Source organism: Dendrobates tinctorius, unplaced genomic scaffold, assembly GCF_039654945.1.
Source record: "Dendrobates tinctorius isolate UK_male_01 unplaced genomic scaffold, ASM3965494v1 ptg000070l, whole genome shotgun sequence".
NCBI classification, from domain to species: Eukaryota; Metazoa; Chordata; class Amphibia; order Anura; family Dendrobatidae; genus Dendrobates; species Dendrobates tinctorius.
This window is the reverse complement of record NW_027361738.1, coordinates 82,985,694-83,003,883: the sequence shown is the minus strand read 5'-3', so window position 1 is coordinate 83,003,883 and position 18,190 is coordinate 82,985,694. Positions and strand designations below refer to the sequence as shown.

At 46.5% G+C, this 18,190-nt stretch overlaps 1 protein-coding gene across 1 annotated transcript in view; it reads left to right on the top strand.

Annotated features, from left to right (window-relative positions):
- CALCR (calcitonin receptor) overlaps positions 1 to 18,190 on the top strand; it is a 287,061-nt gene that overhangs the window by 176,210 nt on the left and 92,661 nt on the right. The window contains exon 3 of the mRNA XM_073582041.1: positions 8,080 to 8,233. Within this exon, the coding sequence (XP_073438142.1) occupies positions 8,080 to 8,233 (154 nt within the window). The remainder of the gene's footprint in view (positions 1 to 8,079; positions 8,234 to 18,190) is intronic.

Sequence of the window (18,190 nt, the reverse complement as noted above, 5' to 3'; positions counted from 1 at the left end):
ATCTATCTGTCCATCCATCTATCTATCTATCTATTATATATCTATCTATCTATTATATATCTATCATCTATTATCTATCTATCTATTATCTATCTCTAAATATGGTCAGCAGGGTGATTATAATTGCCCCACAACATCATATGGAGGTCTATATGCGACCCATTATTCTGCATGGAGGACTTTGTGGGAGCATTATTCTGCATGGAGCACTTTGTGGGGCCATTATACTGTATGGAGGACTATGTGGGAGCATTATTCTGTATGGAGGACTATGTGGGAGCATTATTCTGTATGGAGGACTATGTGGGGCCATTATACTGTATGGAGGACTATATGGGGCCATTATTCTGTATGGAGGACTATGTGGGAGCATTATTCTGTATGGAGGACTATGTGGGAGCATAATTCTGTATGGAGGACTATGTGGGGCCATTATACTATATGGAGGACTATATGGGGGCCATTAATCTGTATGGAGGACTATGTGGGAACATTATTCTGTATGGAGGACTATATGGGGCCATTATTCTGTATGGAGGACTATGTGGGAGCATTATACTGTATGCAGGACTATGTGGGAGCATTATTCTGTATGGAGGACTATGTGGGGCCATTATACTGTATGGAGGACTATATGAGGCCATTATTCTGTATGGATGACTATGTGGGCCCATTATACTTTATGGAGGACTATGTGGGGCCATTATTCTGTATGGAGGACTATATGGGAGCATTATTCTGTATGGAGGACTATGTGAGAGCATTATTCTGTATGGAGGACTATGTGGGAGCATTATTCTGTATGGAGGACTTTGTGGGAGCATTATTCTGTATGGAGGATTATGTGGGAGCAATATTCTGTATGGAGGACTATGTGGGAGCATTATTCTGTATGGAGGACTATGTGGGAGCATTATTCTGTATGGTGGACTTTGTGGCAGCATTATTCTGTATGGAGGACTTTGTGGGAGCATTATTCTGTATGGAGGACTATGTGGGAGCATTATTCTGTATGGAGGACTTTGTGGGCGCATTATTCTGTATGGAGGACTATGTGGGAGCATTATTCTGTATGAAGGACTATGTGGGAGCATTATTCTGTATGGAGGACTTTGTGGGAGCATTATTCTGTATGGAGGACTATGTGGGAGCATTAATTATTCTGTATGAAGGACTATGTGGGAGCGTTATTCTGTATGAAGGACTATGTGGGAGCATTATACTGTATGGAGGACTATGTGAGAGTGTTATTCTGTATGGAGGACTGTGTGGGAGCATTATTCTGTATGGAGGACTGTGTGGGAGCATTATTCTGTATGGAGGACTGTGTGGGAACATTATTCTGTATGTAGGACTATGTGGGAGCATTATTCTGTATGGAGGACTATGTGGGAGCATTATTCTGTATGGAAGACTATGTGGGAGCAATATTCTGTATGGAGGACTATGTGGGAGCAATATTCTGTATGGAGGACTATGTGGGAGCATTATTCTGTATGAAGGACTATGTGGGAGCATTATTCTGTATAGAGGACTATGTGGGAGCAATATTCTGTATGGAGGACTATGTGGGAGCATTATTCTGTATGGAGGACTATGTGGGAGCATTATTCTGTATGGAGGACTTTGTGGCAGCATTATTCTGTATGGAGGACTATGTGGGAGCAATATTCTGTATGGTGGACTATGTGGGAACATTATTCTGTGTGTAGGACTATATGGGAGCATTATTCTGTATGGAGGACTATGTGGGAGCATTATTCTGTATGAAGGACTATGTGGGAGCATTATTCTGTATAGAGGACTATGTGGGAGCAATATTCTGTATGGAGGACTATGTGGGAGCATTATTCTGTATGGAGGACTATGTGGGAGCATTATTCTGTATGGAGGACTTTGTGGCAGCATTATTCTGTATGGAGGACTTTGTGGCAGCATTATTCTGTATGGAGGACTATGTGGGAGCATTATTCTGTATGAAGGACTATGTAGGGCCATTATACTGTATGGAGGACTATGTGGGAGCATTATTCTGTATGGAGCACTTTGTGGGAGCATTATTCTGTATGGAGGACTATGTGGGAGCATTATTCTGTATGGAGGACTTTGTGGGAGCATTATTCTGTATGGAGGACTATGTGGGAGAATTATTCTGTATGGAGCACTTTGTGGGAGCATTATTCTGTATGGAGGACTATGTGGGAGCATTATTCTGTATGGAGGACTATGTGGGAGCATTATTCTGTATGAAGGACTATGTGGGAGCATTATTCTGTATGGAGGACTTTGTGGGAGCATTATTCTGTATGAAGGACTATGTGGGAGCATTATTCTGTATGGAGGACTATGTGGGAGCAATATTCTGTATGGAGGACTATGTGGGAGCATTATTCTGTATGGAGGACTATGTGGGAGCAATATTCTGTATGGAGGACTATGTGGGAGCATTATTCTGTATGGAGGACTGTGTGGGAGCATTATTCTGTATGGAGGACTGTGTGGGGCCATTATACTATGTGGAACGTTGTATGGGGATCACGGTTGGGGCATCATACTGTGTTGGGGGTCGCCACACTTTGCCAGGTCAGTTGAAGGACGAGTCATCATATCGTGCGTGTGGAGAGTACTGTGGAGGAATTTACTATGTGAGTATCATTCTGTTCTTGGGGGGCACTTTTGTTGCCATCTTACTTTATGTGGGCAATGAAAGGGCAATCTAGCGGCTTCAATAAGAGGAACATTACTTTGCAAGGGCTGCACAGTTGTGAGATATGCTCTTCTGTGACCAAACCGAATATTAAGATTTGTTTCTTTTTGGAGGAAGGGTCCCAATCTACTATGGACCCCATGGTTTCTAAGTAAGCCCCTGCCCGCGAGGAAATACCCAGTGCTCCGGTCATGTGATTTGTCTCTTAAGATTTGTTAATTAAAATGTATTGTGTATGTTGGACAACACCTTTACGTTTGTTTCCATATTTAATGATAAGGAAAAACTTCCTCCATTGAACACATTTTTTTAATATCAAGGTCGGCCCACGACTTTGTCCAAGTTGTTAATTTTGACCTCTGTGTGTTTGAATCTGACATCCCTGATTTAGAACAACTTAACAAATTACCCAGAGGGTAAATAACCCCTATTTAAGGGATTGTAATTAAAATGTGACTTTTACTTAGTTTAATAAAAAGTGGCCTAAGCTATTTTAAAAACACTAAAGTGGCCTTGTATTATTTCTGTCTTGTATTGGATTTCTGTATTTAGGGTTCCGTACCCTATCGGCTATTAGTTTTAATCATATTCATCTGCAAGGAGTTTGTATGTTCTCCCCGTGTTTGCATGGGTTTCCTCCAGGTTCTCCGGTTTCCTCCCACATTTCAAAGACATACTGATAGGGAATACAGATTGTGAGCCCCATCGGGGACAGTGACGATAATGTGTGTAAAGTGCTGCGGAGTATGCTAGCACTATATAAGCAAAGCACAAAAAATAATAATATTATTAAGGCTATATTGTCCTACCTAAATCATGGCTGCGGTCCTTGAATTTGTATAGCACCATGAGGGTAAGTATGACTGGTAGGATATACAAAAACTACTGACGCTAGTTAAGAGTAACTCCTACCCTTCCCAGCAAGTTTCACCTAAGAAGGCTTCATCAGGGGCCTGAGGCTATAACATCACACATCTGAGGCTTGAAAACAGTTCACGCCTGGACCGAAAGGTTCCCACGTTGGGGGAATAAACGGCATCATTTTATTTAGAATTGTAGTGCTGCAAAAAAACATTTTTTATACATATCTAAAGTACTAGATTATGGCCCGATGCTATCGCATCGGGAGGATGCAATAGCATCACACCTCTTGCCATGTTAACCCTCAACACACACACTCCTCAACACACACTCCTCTCACCTTTCACCATTCTCCACTCACTCTTTCACTCCACATACGACCCCTTCTCTCACTCCGTCTCTCATACTCACGCCGTCATCGCCGCTGCTCCACGATCCCCGACATCTTCTTCCGCCGGCGCCATCCTGGATCCAGACGTTGTCCATGCCGGCGACATGTTCTTGCGGCGACGCCATCTTGAGTATCGTGAAATCCTGCGATAGTCAAAATGGCGTCGCCGGAAGAACATGTCGCCGGCGTGGACGACGTCGGGATCCAAAATGGCGTCGGCGAAATCTCGCGAGTTTTCGCCGACGCCATTTTGGATCCCGACGTCGTCCTCGCCGGCGACATGTTCTTGCGGCGACGCCATCTTGACTATCGCGGGATTTCGCCGATCCAAAATGGCGTCGCCGCAAGAACATGTCGCCAGCGTGGACGACATCGGGATCCAAAATGGCGTCGGCGTAATCTCGCGAGATTTCGCCGACGCCATCTTTTTGGATCCCGAGTCGTCCACGCCGGCGACATGTTCTTCCGGCGACGCCATCTTGACTATCGCGGGATTTCACGAAATCCAAGATGGCGTCGCCGCAAGAACATGTCGGCGGCCTGGAGAACGTCTGGATCCAGGATCGCGGCGGCGGAGGAAGATGTCGGGGCAGCGACGATGACGGTGTGAGTATGAGAAACGGAGTGAGAGAAAGGAACGTATGTGGAGTGAAAGAGTGAGTGGACGTGAGTGGAGGTGAGTGGAGGTGAGAGGAGTGTGTGTTGAGGCGGTGTGGTGTGTTGAGGGTTAACATGTGCGTGTGTGTGTGTGTGGTGACGTCACCGGTTACAACTGGACGGAAGTTGTTACAACCGGAAGCTGCTTAGGGCATTTATTATTATAGATAGGATTGGGCTTTGCCTGGGAAGCCGTGTAACCACTCATCGGTTAGCTGGTGCGGATCTCATTTTGTCCCTTTTTCATCTATCTATCCCTCCAGTGGACAGTATATCTATCTTTGTATCTAAGGAAAGAAAAAAGCAGCACTATACTAGATGTAGCCTTAGGATGCCAACCATGTGCCCATCCACCAGTGTGCAAAACAAGAGCAGCACGCCAAGAAGGTAGTAAAATAAATAGTGATTTATTCGCCCAGTCTCCCATGCTTTGTGCTGTGTGTGATGTTTCGTCCCTTTTAAGTAACTGAGTCTTTTTCAAGTAGCGAGTCTGGTGAATAAACAAGATTTATAGGTAACGTCTCATCAGCATTAAATAGACATAATTGGTGCATAACTACATAAAAACAGCATAATTTATTCTTGTGCAGTTCATATACAATCATCACACGATGTGCAATAATATATACAGAAACTCCAGTGCTAATTCATCAAAAATGTTACAGTATATATCGTATATACACTGATTCATGTATCGCAGCGCAGAATCATCTGCCCCTGCCGGTCACTGACCAACGATCAGCAAATGCTGATTATTTTATCTTTTATCTATTTTTCTATCTACTAGAGGTGGGGCAGTGTGTGTGTGTGTGGGGTGTGTGTCCCACCGCTGCCTGCCCACCCTCCTCCGTGCAGTCACAGCCAGAAGGAAAGATGGTGGTTTGCGGCCTGTGCTGGAGATGGGGTGCGGCGCCACGGTCTTTCCTGACGGCTGTGACTGCACGGAGGTGGGTGGGCAGGCAGCGGCGGGACCGGCGCGTGTAGTCAAGCGGCAGCGAGTCCTGGCGGCGGTGAGGGGGTCCGGCGTGGGTGTCCCGGCAGTGTCCCACTGGTGGTACTGCGTAAGGGTCTCGTACCACCAGCGGGTGCCATATTGGTATACCCATCACTTGGGTATTCAAATATGGCGGTCGGCGTACTTCCGATGCAGCACGGTGGATTGTGGGATTCAAGGACGTCCAGGCGGAAGTGGACAACGGACAATTTTAGGTAAGTATATAATAGATTATCTATCTATCTATCATCTATCTATTATCTACAATATCTATCTATTATCTATATATCTATCTAACATCTGTTTTTAGAAAAAATGGAACAGCGCACCATTAGATCAGTGGGTGCACGGGCCTCCCCAGCAAATTATCCGTACATTTGTCAAACATATAGAAGCAAAAAATGGGAAGCAGCACTCCAATAGTTACCAATGGTTATGGTGGACTTTATTTGGCCCACATAAGCAGAAATGTTGTCATGCCATGTGAGCCAAATAAAGTCCACCATAACCATTGGTAACTATTGGAGTGCTGCTTCCCATTTTTTGCTTCTATCTATCTATCTATCTATCTATCTATCTATCTATCTATCACTGTATCCATCTATTTATTACTGTCTCTATCTAGAGTCGTGTGAAAAACAGTTATAACCCTTCCCTAATCTCTTCTTATTTTGAGTGTTGGTCACATGTAAATGTTTCAGATCACCAAACAAATGTAAATATTAGGCAAAGATAACACAAGTAATCACAAAATGCAGTTTATAAATGAAGGTCTTTATTATTAAGGGAAAAAGAAATCCAAACCTACAGGGCCATGTGTGAAAAAGTGGTTGCCCCCTAAACCTAAACTGGTTGGTCCACCCTTAGCAGTAACATCTGTAATCAAGCGTTTGTGATAACTGGCTATGAGTCTTTTACAACGCTCTAGAGGAATTTTGGCCGCTCATCTTTGCAGAATTGTTGTAATTCAGCCACATTGGAGGGTTTCCGAGCATGAACCGTCTTTTTAAGGTAATGCCACAGCATCTCAATCGGATTAAGGTCGGGACTTTGACTAGGCCACTCCAAAGTCTTAATTTTGTTTTTCTTAAGCCATTCAGAGGTGGGCTTACTGGTGTGTTTTTGGATCATTATGTAAAAATAGATTTGGCACACCCAATTCAGATGCAAAAAAAAATAGAAAATTTTTTATTGATGTAGGTACATCCACCGTTTGAAAATGTTGACAAATCACAAGCGCTCTACAGATTGAGATCACGAACAGATGACCGTACATTTTCCTTCAGGAATTTTTGGTAGACAGCAGAATTTATGGTTCCATTTATCACGGCAAGTCTTCCAGGTCCTGAAGCAGCAAAACAGCTCCAGACCATCACACTACCACCACCATATCTTACTGTTGGTATGATGTTCCTTTTCTGAAATGCTGTGTTATGCCAGATGTAATGGGACATACTTATACCTTCCAAAAAGTAAAACTTTTATCTTGTCAGTCCACAGAGTATTCTCCCAAAAGTCTTGGGAATTATCAAGATGTTTTATGGCAAAACTGAGATTAGTCTTTATGTTCTTATTGCTCAGCAGTGGTGTTCGTCTTGGTACTCTTCCATGCAGGCCATTTTTGCCCAGTCTTTTTCTTATTGTAGAGTCATGAACACTGAGGCAAGTGAAGCCTGCAGTTCTTTGGATGTTATTGTGGGGTCTTTTGTGATCTCTTGGATGAGTTGTCACGGTGCTCTTGGGGTAATGTTGGTCGGTCGACCACTCCTGGGAAGGTTCACCACTGTTCCATATTTTTGCCATTTGTGGATAATGGCTCTCACTGTGATTTGCTGGAGTCCCAACGCTTTAGAAATTGCTTTATAACCTTTTCCAGCCTGATAAATCTCAATTTCTTTGTTTCTCAGTTGTTACAGAATTTCTTTGGCTCTGGGCATGATGTCTAGCATTTGAGGGCATTGTGGACTACTTTGTCAGGCAGGTCCTATGTAAGTGATTTCTTGAGCATTGAGAATAGGTGTGGCAGTAATCAGGCCTGGGTGTGGCTAGGGAGTTTGAACTCAGCTTCCCAAAGATATGATAAACCACAGTTAATTTATGTTTTATGGATGGGGAACAATACATTTTTCACACAGGGCCCTGTAGGTTTGGATTTCATTGTCCCTTAATAATAAACACCCTGATTTAAAAACTTCACTTTGTGATTACTTGTGTTATCTTTGTCTAATAATTAAATTTGTTTGGTGACCTGAAACATTTTAGTGTGACAAACATGCAAAAGAATAGGAAATCAAGACAGGGCAAACACTTTTTCACAGAGCTGTATCTATTTATCATATATCTATTTATCGATTATCTATCTATCTATCTATCTATCTTTCCATAGTACGGCAATAATTTTTCAGGTTTTGACTCCTTTACCTCTTTTTTTTCCATGCTCTTACATTAATCTTCTTTCTTTCTACGCAGAGAATGGTTCCAGGTTATGGGTCTACAGTAAACTATGCTGATCCTACACTGATGCCGCTAGCACATGAAGATGCCAGAGCAAGGGAAAAAATTATGAATTCGCAATTCAAATGTTATGAGAAAATAAAAAGAGATCCATCATATTCTAAATCAGGTAAAAAAAATTGTGATTCCAATTATTTTTTCATCAGAGCAACATTTAGAGGCTAAATACCCCTCTAAATATAAATATTATTATCTAATTTTCAGTTGTCTCTGAGCTGGTGGTGTAGACTAGCTGCTTTCATGTTTCCCATGCACAGCACACACAGACATAAAGGATTTCTCCTCTCCTGTCCCTATGTAGAACATGCTTACTTTAGAAACATCAGCAGCATGGAGGACATTCTTAAGTACTGAGCCATGTATCTGTGAATTCAGCTTTGGTCAGTTTTTTTTTTCAGTTACGGCGCTGAACAACACAGCTCTATTTATGGAATAACGGATGCGGGGGTCAGGTACTGTACATCCACTCCCTATTGATTTGAATAGTGGGTCGATGTGCAGTATCCAGCTGCTGCCATGATAGAGTTGACACAGCTGTGCTGTTCCATAACTGAGTAGTTCTGGTCGCCGACAACACCTGGAACAGCTGATTGGCAGGGTGTGGTGCTTGCAGGTACGCAGGATGCAGTGACGAGTCGCGAGACAATTTGGTGCTTTCTACAATAACGTTTATAGGACTAGAGGGAACTTTCCTCAGTCAAGATCCTGATCAACAAAAAGGGGTAACACGGATTGCCCTCGCAGGGGCTCTAAACACGCAAACACAAACGGGTAGAACACGACTACGTCCGGCACTAGCCGGTCACTATAGGGCCGCGGTATGGTCGACTATGGGTCCTTAATTATATAGTCAACTTAGCTGTCCAGACGTCCCTCGCCGTTCGGGATGGTGGTCATCCGACGTAGTAGTCGCTGGGCCCAGTTGCTGAGGCGTTAACGGAGTCTTCGGGCGCTCCGATTACACTGGAACCTCACAGGCCCCGGCGGAGACCTTGGACAGATGAGCCGCAGCCCCCGGACTGGGGCAAGCGGCAGCGATGTGGGGTGGCGAAGGATAGGCCACCTGCGCAGCTAATGGCTGCGACGGGGAATCCGCCGCAAGCAGAGGCTCGGCCCCTGCTGCGGACCGGAGCGGGACAGTGGTGGCTGCCAACGGCACTGGGCTTGCCGCGACCACGGGTGAGGGCAGAGCGGCTGCGGGCAACGGGTTGGAGTGAGGCGGCAAAGGCCGCTGGTGTCCGTGGGCAGGCCGCAGCCGCGGGCAGGAGCGAGGCGGCAGCGGCCGCTGGTGGCCGCAGGCAGGCCGCAGCCGCGAATGACCGGAAGAAGGCGGCGGCCGCTGGTCGACGCGGGGCAGCGGTTCTCGGACGGTCGTCTCTGCGCCGTCCCACTGATGTCCAGGGGAAGCGTCTCTCCTGTCTCTGGCCTCCTTCCTGGCTCTGGTGAGTCGCTCTGTCTCTCAGTCGCTCCCACGATCTCCTGCTCCTTCTGTCTCGTTCCGCTGACTCATCGTCCCGGGAATTCCCCGCCTCCTTTATACTGGTCCCTCCCCCAGCCCATCTGTCTGTCACAACGGTCCGTCCCCGAACTCTGTCACCCGGAAACAGTTTCCCCTGTAACCCAGGTGACGGTCCCCTTGGTTCCGACCCGGACATTCGACGGGGACCCTCTCTCCCACACTCCCCCACCCTGTATGCTCGCCAGTCCTCGGGCGAGGGCTTTAGTAGATTCGAGTTAGTCTTTGGAGACGACATTTCTTGTCGCCATACGAACTGGTCCTGTTCGTAACGTTCAGGGGGTTTGCCAGCTGTTGACCGCTCTGAGCGTCTAAGTTCGACCGGGGTGGAGCTTTCTGGGGTGGTAGATGGTGGTGTGTTGTGAGTTCATTTTCCCCTTCACTGTCGATGTCTGATGAACTCCCTCTTCTGGTGAAGGAAGGTAGTGAGGCTAATTACCAAACACCTGATCTGGTAGATGATGACTGGGTAACAGGAAATTCTGATTGGATATAAGGCAGCCAACGCCCTTCTCAGTCGCTGGTGATTTCTCTGCTGGATTCTTGGAGACCAGTCTGATTCCTGCTTCCCAAAGATAAGTTTTTGCTCTGCTTTTGAACTTATTAGTTTTGTTTTGTTTACCTTGTTTTATGGAGTTCAGCCATCCCCGGTCGGGGGTGTGCTGAGTTCCATTTTTGTCTCTGATCAGTTTGTCTCTTTGCTCTGTCTTCAGAAATTACCTGAGTGCTGATATAGTCTTTTTGAAGTCCTAGCGACTTCAGGGCCTGTTTTACCTATCAGACGGTTGGGACATTTTTTGGTAGGGTTTTTTACGGATTGCAGACAGCAGCTTTTCTATCCTATCCTTTTTAGTTAGCTTGGGCCCCATCGTTTGCTCAACCTATCTTTCTATCTGTGTTAGTGTTTTCATCTTGCTTCACCGTCATTATATGTTGGGGGCTGCCTATTGCTTTTGGGTCTGCTCTGGGGCAGTTTAGATTTCCCCTTTCTTTCTTTTCTCCGGCTGTGTTCGAGGGGTCTAGGGATCGTAGGAGCCCCCCACGGCTACTGTTAGTTGTTGTGGATAGGATCAGGGGTCTGCAATCCGATAGCTACCAACCTCTCCGGTTTTCTGGACTTAGCTTGTATTTTTGTTTTTTCCTCCTTCAGTGACTCAATCATAACAGAATCACCAGCCATACCGCAGATCCTAGGGTACTCAATAGCAGGAAAGAATTGTAAAAAAAAAAAGGAGTTTGTCAGAATTTTTTTTTTTTTTTGTGTGTGTATATTTTTTCCTCTATGTCTCTGAGGCCGTAGGGGGAATTTTTTTTTTTTTTTCTTTCTCAATAGAGATGAAGCAATTGTCTGATCGTGTGGAGCAGCTTGCTGCTGAGGTGCGAGGAATTTCCGCCTATCTTGCTCATTCACACGCTGCTGAACCAAAAATCCCCACTCCTGATGTGTTTTTTGGGGATCGGTCTAAATTTTGTAATTTTAAGAATAATTGTAAATTATTTCTTGCCTTGAAGCCTAACTCATCGGGGAGCTCTGCGCAGCAGGTTAAAATTGTCATCTCCTTGCTGCGCGGCGATCCCCAGGATTGGGCGTTTTCTTTAGTACCAGATGATCCTATTCTAACTAATGTGGATGTATTTTTTCAGGCCTTGGGGTTGTTGTATGATGAACCTAATGCGATTGATCAAGCTGAAAAGACCCTGTTGGCATTGAGCCAGGGTCAAGATTCTGCCGAACTGTACTGTCAAAAATTCCCGAAAGTGGGCGGTCCTCACCACTTGTAATGATGGTGCCTTGGCAGCTCTCTTTCAGAAGGGTTTGTCAGAAACCGTAAAAGATACTATGGTGGGATTTCTGGTTCCCTCTGGGCTTGACGATTCTATGTCATTAGCCATTCAGGTTGATCGGCGTTTGCATGAACGCAAAACTGCACGAGAGGTGTTGCCACCTGTTGAACAAATGTCTGAACCTATGCAATGTGATAGAGTTTTGCCTAGGGCGCAACGTCAGGAGTTCAGAAGGCATAATAAGCTGTGTTTCTTCTGTGGTGATGCCTCGCATATTATTTCTGTCTGCCCTGAACGAGAGAAACGTTTTGCACACACATTTGCTGTGGGTGGTGTTCAACCTAAGTTTCTTCTGGCAATTACTCTGATCTGCTCCCTGTCCACATTTTCCGCTAAGGCTTTTGTGGATTCGGGAGCAGCTCTGAACCTGATGGACTTGGATTTTGCTAAACGTTGTGGATTTCCTATGGCACCTCTGCAGACGCCTATCCCTTTGAGGGGTATTGTTGCTACTCCTTTGGCAAAGAATAAACCTCAGTTTTGGACCCAGGTGGTAATGCGGGTCGCCCCAGACCATCAAGAGAATTGCAGATTTTTGGTGTTGCATAATTTGCATGATACCATTGTTCTGGGGTTTCCCTGGTTGCAAATCCATAATCCAGTTTTGGATTGGAAATCTGTGTCTGTGGTGAGTTGGGGTTGTCGGGGTGCCCTTAGTGATGCTCATGTTTTCTCCACCTCTCCCCAGTCGCATGATGTTCCTGACTATTTGGCTGATTATTATGAAGTATTTAGTGAGAGTGAGTCTGCGTCTTTGCCTCCTCATAGGAGTTATGACTGTGCAATTGAGCTGAGCCCTGAGTGTAAATTTCCCAAGGGTCGACTTTTCAATTTATCTGTACCCGAGCACGAGGCTATGCGATCCTATATTAAGGAGTCGTTGGAGAAGGGTCATATTAGACCATCCTCTTCACCCTTAGGTGCTGGGTTTTTTTTCGTGGCCAAGATAGATGGTTCATTAAGGCCTTGTATTGACTATCGTTCCCTCAACAAAGTTACTGTTAAATATCAGTATCCGTTACCCCTGATTTCTGATCTATTCTCCAGAGTTAAAGGTGCTTGCTGGTTTACAAAGCTTGACCTCAGGGGGGCGTATAATCTTATTCGCATTAAGCATGGGGATGAATGGAAGACGGCGTTTAATACTCCGGAGGGACATTTTGAGTACCTGGTGATGCCTTTTGGGCTCACTAATGCCCCTTCTGTCTTCCAGTGCTTCATGAATGATATTTTCCGAGACTTGGTGGATACATTTTTGATCATCTATCTGGATGATATTTTGATCTTTTCCAAGGATTGGGACTCTCAGGTGAAACATGTTCGGACTGTGTTCCGGATTTTGAGGGAGAATTCCCTGTATGTCAAGGGATCGAAATGCCTTTTTGGTGTACAGAGGATTTCATTTTTGGGATTTATTTTGTCTCCGTCAACTATTGAAATGGACCCGGCCAAGGTACAGGCCATTTATGATTGGGTTCAGCCCACTTCTTTGAAGGCCCTCCAGAAGTTTTTGGGTTTTGCTAATTTTTATTGTAAATTTATAGCTAATTTTTCTGGTATTGCCAAACCATTGACTCATTTGACTAAGAAGGGTGCTGATGTGCTGAATTGGTCTCCGGAGGCTGTTTCTTCCTTTCAGGAGCTGAAGCGAAGGTTCACTTCTGCTCCGGTTTTGCGGCAACCTGATGTCTCACTCCCGTTTCAGGTAGAGGTGGACGCTTCTGAGATAGGTGCAGGAGCTGTTTTGTCTCAAAAAGATCCTGTAACATCTAAAATGAATCCCTGTGCTTTCTTTTCCCGAAAGTTCTCCCCATCCGAACGTAACTATGATGTGGGGAATCGGGAACTGTTAGCCATGAAATGGGCATTTGAGGAGTGGAGACATTGGTTGGAGGGAGCTAAACATGAAGTCGTGGTCCTTACTGACCACAAGAATTTGATTTACCTGGAGTCGGCCAAACGCTTGAATCCTAGACAGGCTAGGTGGGCCTTGTTTTTCACACGTTTTGATTTTGTGGTCTCTTTTCTTCCGGGCACTAAGAATGTCAAGGCAGACGCCCTCTCTAGGAGTTTCTTTGCTGATTCTCCTGTTGTGACCAAGCCTGCTACCATCTTAGGTGAGGGGGTAGTCCTTTCTGCCATCTCGCCCGATTTGAGACGTGCTCTGGAAGAGTTTCAGGAGGACAAACCTGAGCGTTGTCCCATTGGAAAATTGTATGTTCCTGACCAGTGGAGGAAGAGAGTGATGTTTGAAGTTCATTGCTCTGCATTGGCTGGTCATCCAGATATTTTTGGTACTAGAGATTTGGTGAGTCGGTCTTTTTGGTGGCCCGCCTTGTCTCGTGATGTCAGGAATTTTGTGCAGTCCTGTGAGACTTGCTCTCGGTCTATACCTTGTTCTCGCTCTAGTGAGTTGTTGATGCCTTTGCCGGTGCCCAGGAGGCCATGGACCCATATTTCAATGGATTTTATCTCTGATGTGCCTGTCTCTCAGAGAATGACTGTTATTTGGGTGATTTGTGATAGATTCTCTAAGATGGTCCATCTTGTACCACTCCCTAAGTTGCCATCTTCCTCAGAGTTGGTGCCCTTGTTTTTGCAACAGGTGGTTCGCTTGCATGGGATTCCTGAGAACATTGTATCTGACAGAGGAGTTCAGTTTGTGTCTAGATTTTGGAGGACTTTCTGTTCCAAGCTGGGAATTCAGTTGTCCTTCTCCTCTGCGTTTCATCCTCAGACCAATGGGCAGACGGAGAGAACAAACCAGACTTTGTAGTCGAATTTGAGTTGTTTTATTTTTGCTGATCAGGATGATTGGGTTTCATTTTTGCCCTTGGCCGAATTTGCTTTAAATAATAGAGCTAGTTCTGCCACTTTGATGTCACCTTTTTTTTGTAACTTTGGGTTTCATCCTCGATTCTCTTCAGGGCAGGTGCAGCCTTCTGCCTGCCCAGGTGTTGACACTGTGGTGGAGAGAATGCACCAGATCTGGGACCAAGTGGTGGATAAGTTGTCTCTCTCCCAGGAAAAGGCCCAGCGGTTTTCCAACTGGCCTAGGACCATCGGTCCCCAGTTTAAGGTGGGTGATATGGTTTGGTTGTCATCAAAGAATATCTCTATGAAGGTGGCTTCTCCAAAGTTTAAACCTAGATTTATTGGACCTTACAAGATTTTGGAGATTCTTAATCCAGTCTCTTTTCGATTTGCTCTTCCTGTTACATTTAAGATCCATAATGTGTTTCATAAGTCTCTGTTAAAGAGGTTTGTTGAGCCAGTAGTTCCTGTGGTGGCACCTCCTGACCCGGTATTGGTTGAAGGTAATGTGGAATATGAGGTTGAGAAGATACTGGATTCTTGCCTGGCTAGACGGAGACTCCAGTATTTGGTTAAATGGAAGGGTTATGGCCAGGAGGATAATTCTTGGGTCCCTGCATCCGATATTCATGCCGAAAGATTGGTTCGTGCCTTTCATCGGGCCCATCCTGATCGCCCTGGTGGTGTGGATGAGGGTTCGGTGACCCCTCCTCAAGGGGGAGGTACTGTTGTGAGTTCATTTTCCCCTTCACCGTCTATGTCTGATGAACTCCCTCTTCTGGTGAAGGAAGGTAGTGAGGCTGATTACCAAACACCTGATCTGGTAGATGATGACTGGGTAACAGGAAATTCTGACTGGATATAAGGCAGCCGACACCCTTCTCAATCGCTGGTGATTTCTCTGCTGGATTCTTGGAGACCAGTCTGATTCCTGCTTCCCAAAGATAAGTTTTTGCTCTGCTATTGAACTTATTAGTTTTGTTTTGTTTACCTTGTTTTTTGGAGTTCAGCCATCCCGTCGGGGGTGTGCTGAGTTCCATTTTTGTCTCTGATCAGTTTGTCTCCTTGCTCTGTCTTCAGAAATTAACTGAGTGCTGATATAGTCTTTTTGAAGTCCTAGCGACTTCAGGGCCTGTTTTTCCTATCAGACGGTTGGGACATTTTTTGGTAGGGTTTTTTACGGATTGCAGACAGCAGCTTTTCTATCCTGTCCTTTTTAGTTAGCTTGGGCCCCATCGTTTGCTCAACCTATCTTTCTATCTGTGTTAGTGTTTTCATCTTGCTTCACCGTCATTATATGTTGGGGGCTGCCTATTGCTTTTGGGTCTGCTCTGGGGCACTTTAGATTTCCCCTTTCTATCTTTAGGCCTATTTAGTTCTCCGGCTGTGTTCGAGGGGTTTAGGGCATCGTAGGAGCCCCCCATGGCTACTGTTAGTTGTTGTGGATAGGATCAGGGGTCTGCAATCCGATAGCTACCAATCTCTCCGGTTTTCTGGACTTAGCTTGTATTTTTGTTTTTTCCTCCTTCGGTAACTCAATCATAACAGTGGTTGGGAAGTCCTCTTCGTCATCCAGATCCCAGACCGTTGACGGGGGGTCAGGGACCTGAGTGATCGGCTCGGGTCGCATGGGATCAGTGGACGCACAGGGGCGCAACATATTTCAGTGCTCAGTACGAGTGAGAGGGACACCGTCTCTTTCCGATTGTATTTCATACACAGGCCGTTGGGGCTTACCCGGCGCAACACTCGGTATGGGTTCTCCCCCACCGTGGTTCTAACTTGTTTTGGGGGCGTTGATCTAGTACGAGTACCCGATCCCCAGCCTGGAAGTCAATTGGTGGGGGCAGCGCTCCCCCCGGGTGTTCTAGATCCTGGAGCTTTGTATGGACGATTCGGTGGAGAGTCTGCAGCCGATGCAGGTGGTTTCAGACCCACGAGGATTCTCCAGTCCAGGGTAGAGGTTCCTCCGGGTTTAACTCCACTTCCGTGATTCTTTTGTCTTCCCGTCCAAACAGCAATGAGTAGGGGGTGTAACCAGTCACCCGGTGCACCCGGTTATTATATACCCACACCAGGTCAGGGATGTATTCAGGCCAGCGGACCTTTCGGTCGCTCTTCAGGGTACGCAGCATTTGGATTAGTGTCCGATTGAATCGTTCGCAGGCTCCGTTTACCTGCGGGTGGTATGGTGTAGTCTGAGACTTATCTATACCGTAGAGATGATGTAGTTCTTCCATGACTCTTCCTAGGAAGCATGCTCCTTGGTCCGAATGTATTCGTTGCGGGCAGCCGTACACTTGGATAAAGTTTTTACAAATCACATAGGCGGCCGACTCCGCTGTCTGGTCTCGAGTGGGGGTGACCACGGCGAACTTGGTGAAATGGTCCACCATAACGAGACAATGTTCATACCCCTGATAGGCAGGACCTATGGTCAGATAGTCCACCGTAATAAGCTCCAGAGGGGCTGATGTTACAATAGTTTGCACCGGGGCTCGTTGCGCGGGGGGGGTTAGCGAGCTCGCACGGGCGGCAGGTTCGACAAACTTCTTCTACAGCAGCGTGCAAGCGTGGGTGGTAAGCTATCTGCTGCAACCATTGAAAAGTCTTTTGAGCACCAAAATGAGCCCCCTTCTCATGGGCTTCCTGGGCCAGTTGGTTGAGATGGGCTCCAGGCATGATCACCTGCCATATCGTAGCTGACGTGGTTCGTAACATGGCTTTTCGATATAAAAGTCCCTTTTTGTTGAATAATTTTTCCCATTGGCGCAACATCAGCAACATATCTTGGGTCAAAGTCTGTCTCTGTGAGCCCGTGGGCAATTTACCGGTGGCCACCCATCGGCGTACGAGTCCAACTTCTGTATCTTCCTGTTGCTGCTGAATCCATTTGTCGCGGGGCTGTTCCAGCATCCCTCCTAGGAGTCCCGGATGAGGCGCTTCTTGCGTGTTGACTGTAAGAGCGGCGGTGGTGAGGGCGAACGGCATCTCGTCTGCTTCTAATTCGTCGTCTCGACTTCTTCCTGGGGTGGTGTATCGGATTCTGGAGAGCACGTCGGCGTGCACGTTTTCAGCTCCTCGTTTGTAGATGATCTTATAATTGAATTTGGCCATTCGAGCCACCCACCGCTGCTCTAGGGCCCCCAGTTTGGCATTCTCCAAATGGGCTAACGGGTTGTTATCGGTCTGCACTACTACTTCGGAGCCCGCCAGATACTCTGCGAATCGCTCGGTCATTGCCCACACTACCGCGAGGAGCTCGAGCTTAAAGGAGCTGTAATTGTCCGGGTTGCGTTCTGAGTCGTGCAGCGACCGGCTACCGTAGGCGATCACTTTCTCCCGGCCGTCCTGCACCTGTGACAACACAGCTCCTAATCCCTGGAGGCTCCCGTCGGTATGCAGGATGAACGGTTGCGAGAAATCCTCAAATGCCAATACCGGGGCGTCCGAGAGAGCAGCTTTGAGATCTTGAAACGCATCCTCTAGCGGTTGCTGCCACTGGATCTTCTGTTCATTCGCCCCAGCGGGAGCCCCCTTCAGCAGGTCTTGCAGGGCTCGAGCTCGGCGTGCAAAATTCTTCACGAACCGACGCTAGTAGCCGGCCAACCCCAAGAAGGTCCGCACGTCCTTCACCGTCTCGGGGGTAAGCCATCCCTGGATGGCAGCGACCTTTTCCAGGGATGGTCGGACGCCCTCTGCCGAGACAGTATGCTCCAGGTATTCGATCTGAGTGCGGAACAGGTGGCATTTCTGGGGCTTTACCTTTAGCCCATACTTCTGCAGCCGGCCGAGCACCTGCCCCAACCGCCTCAGGTGGTCCTCGAACGTGGCGGAATAGATGATAATATTGTCCAGGTATATCAACGTGGCTACAAAGTTGAGGTCTCC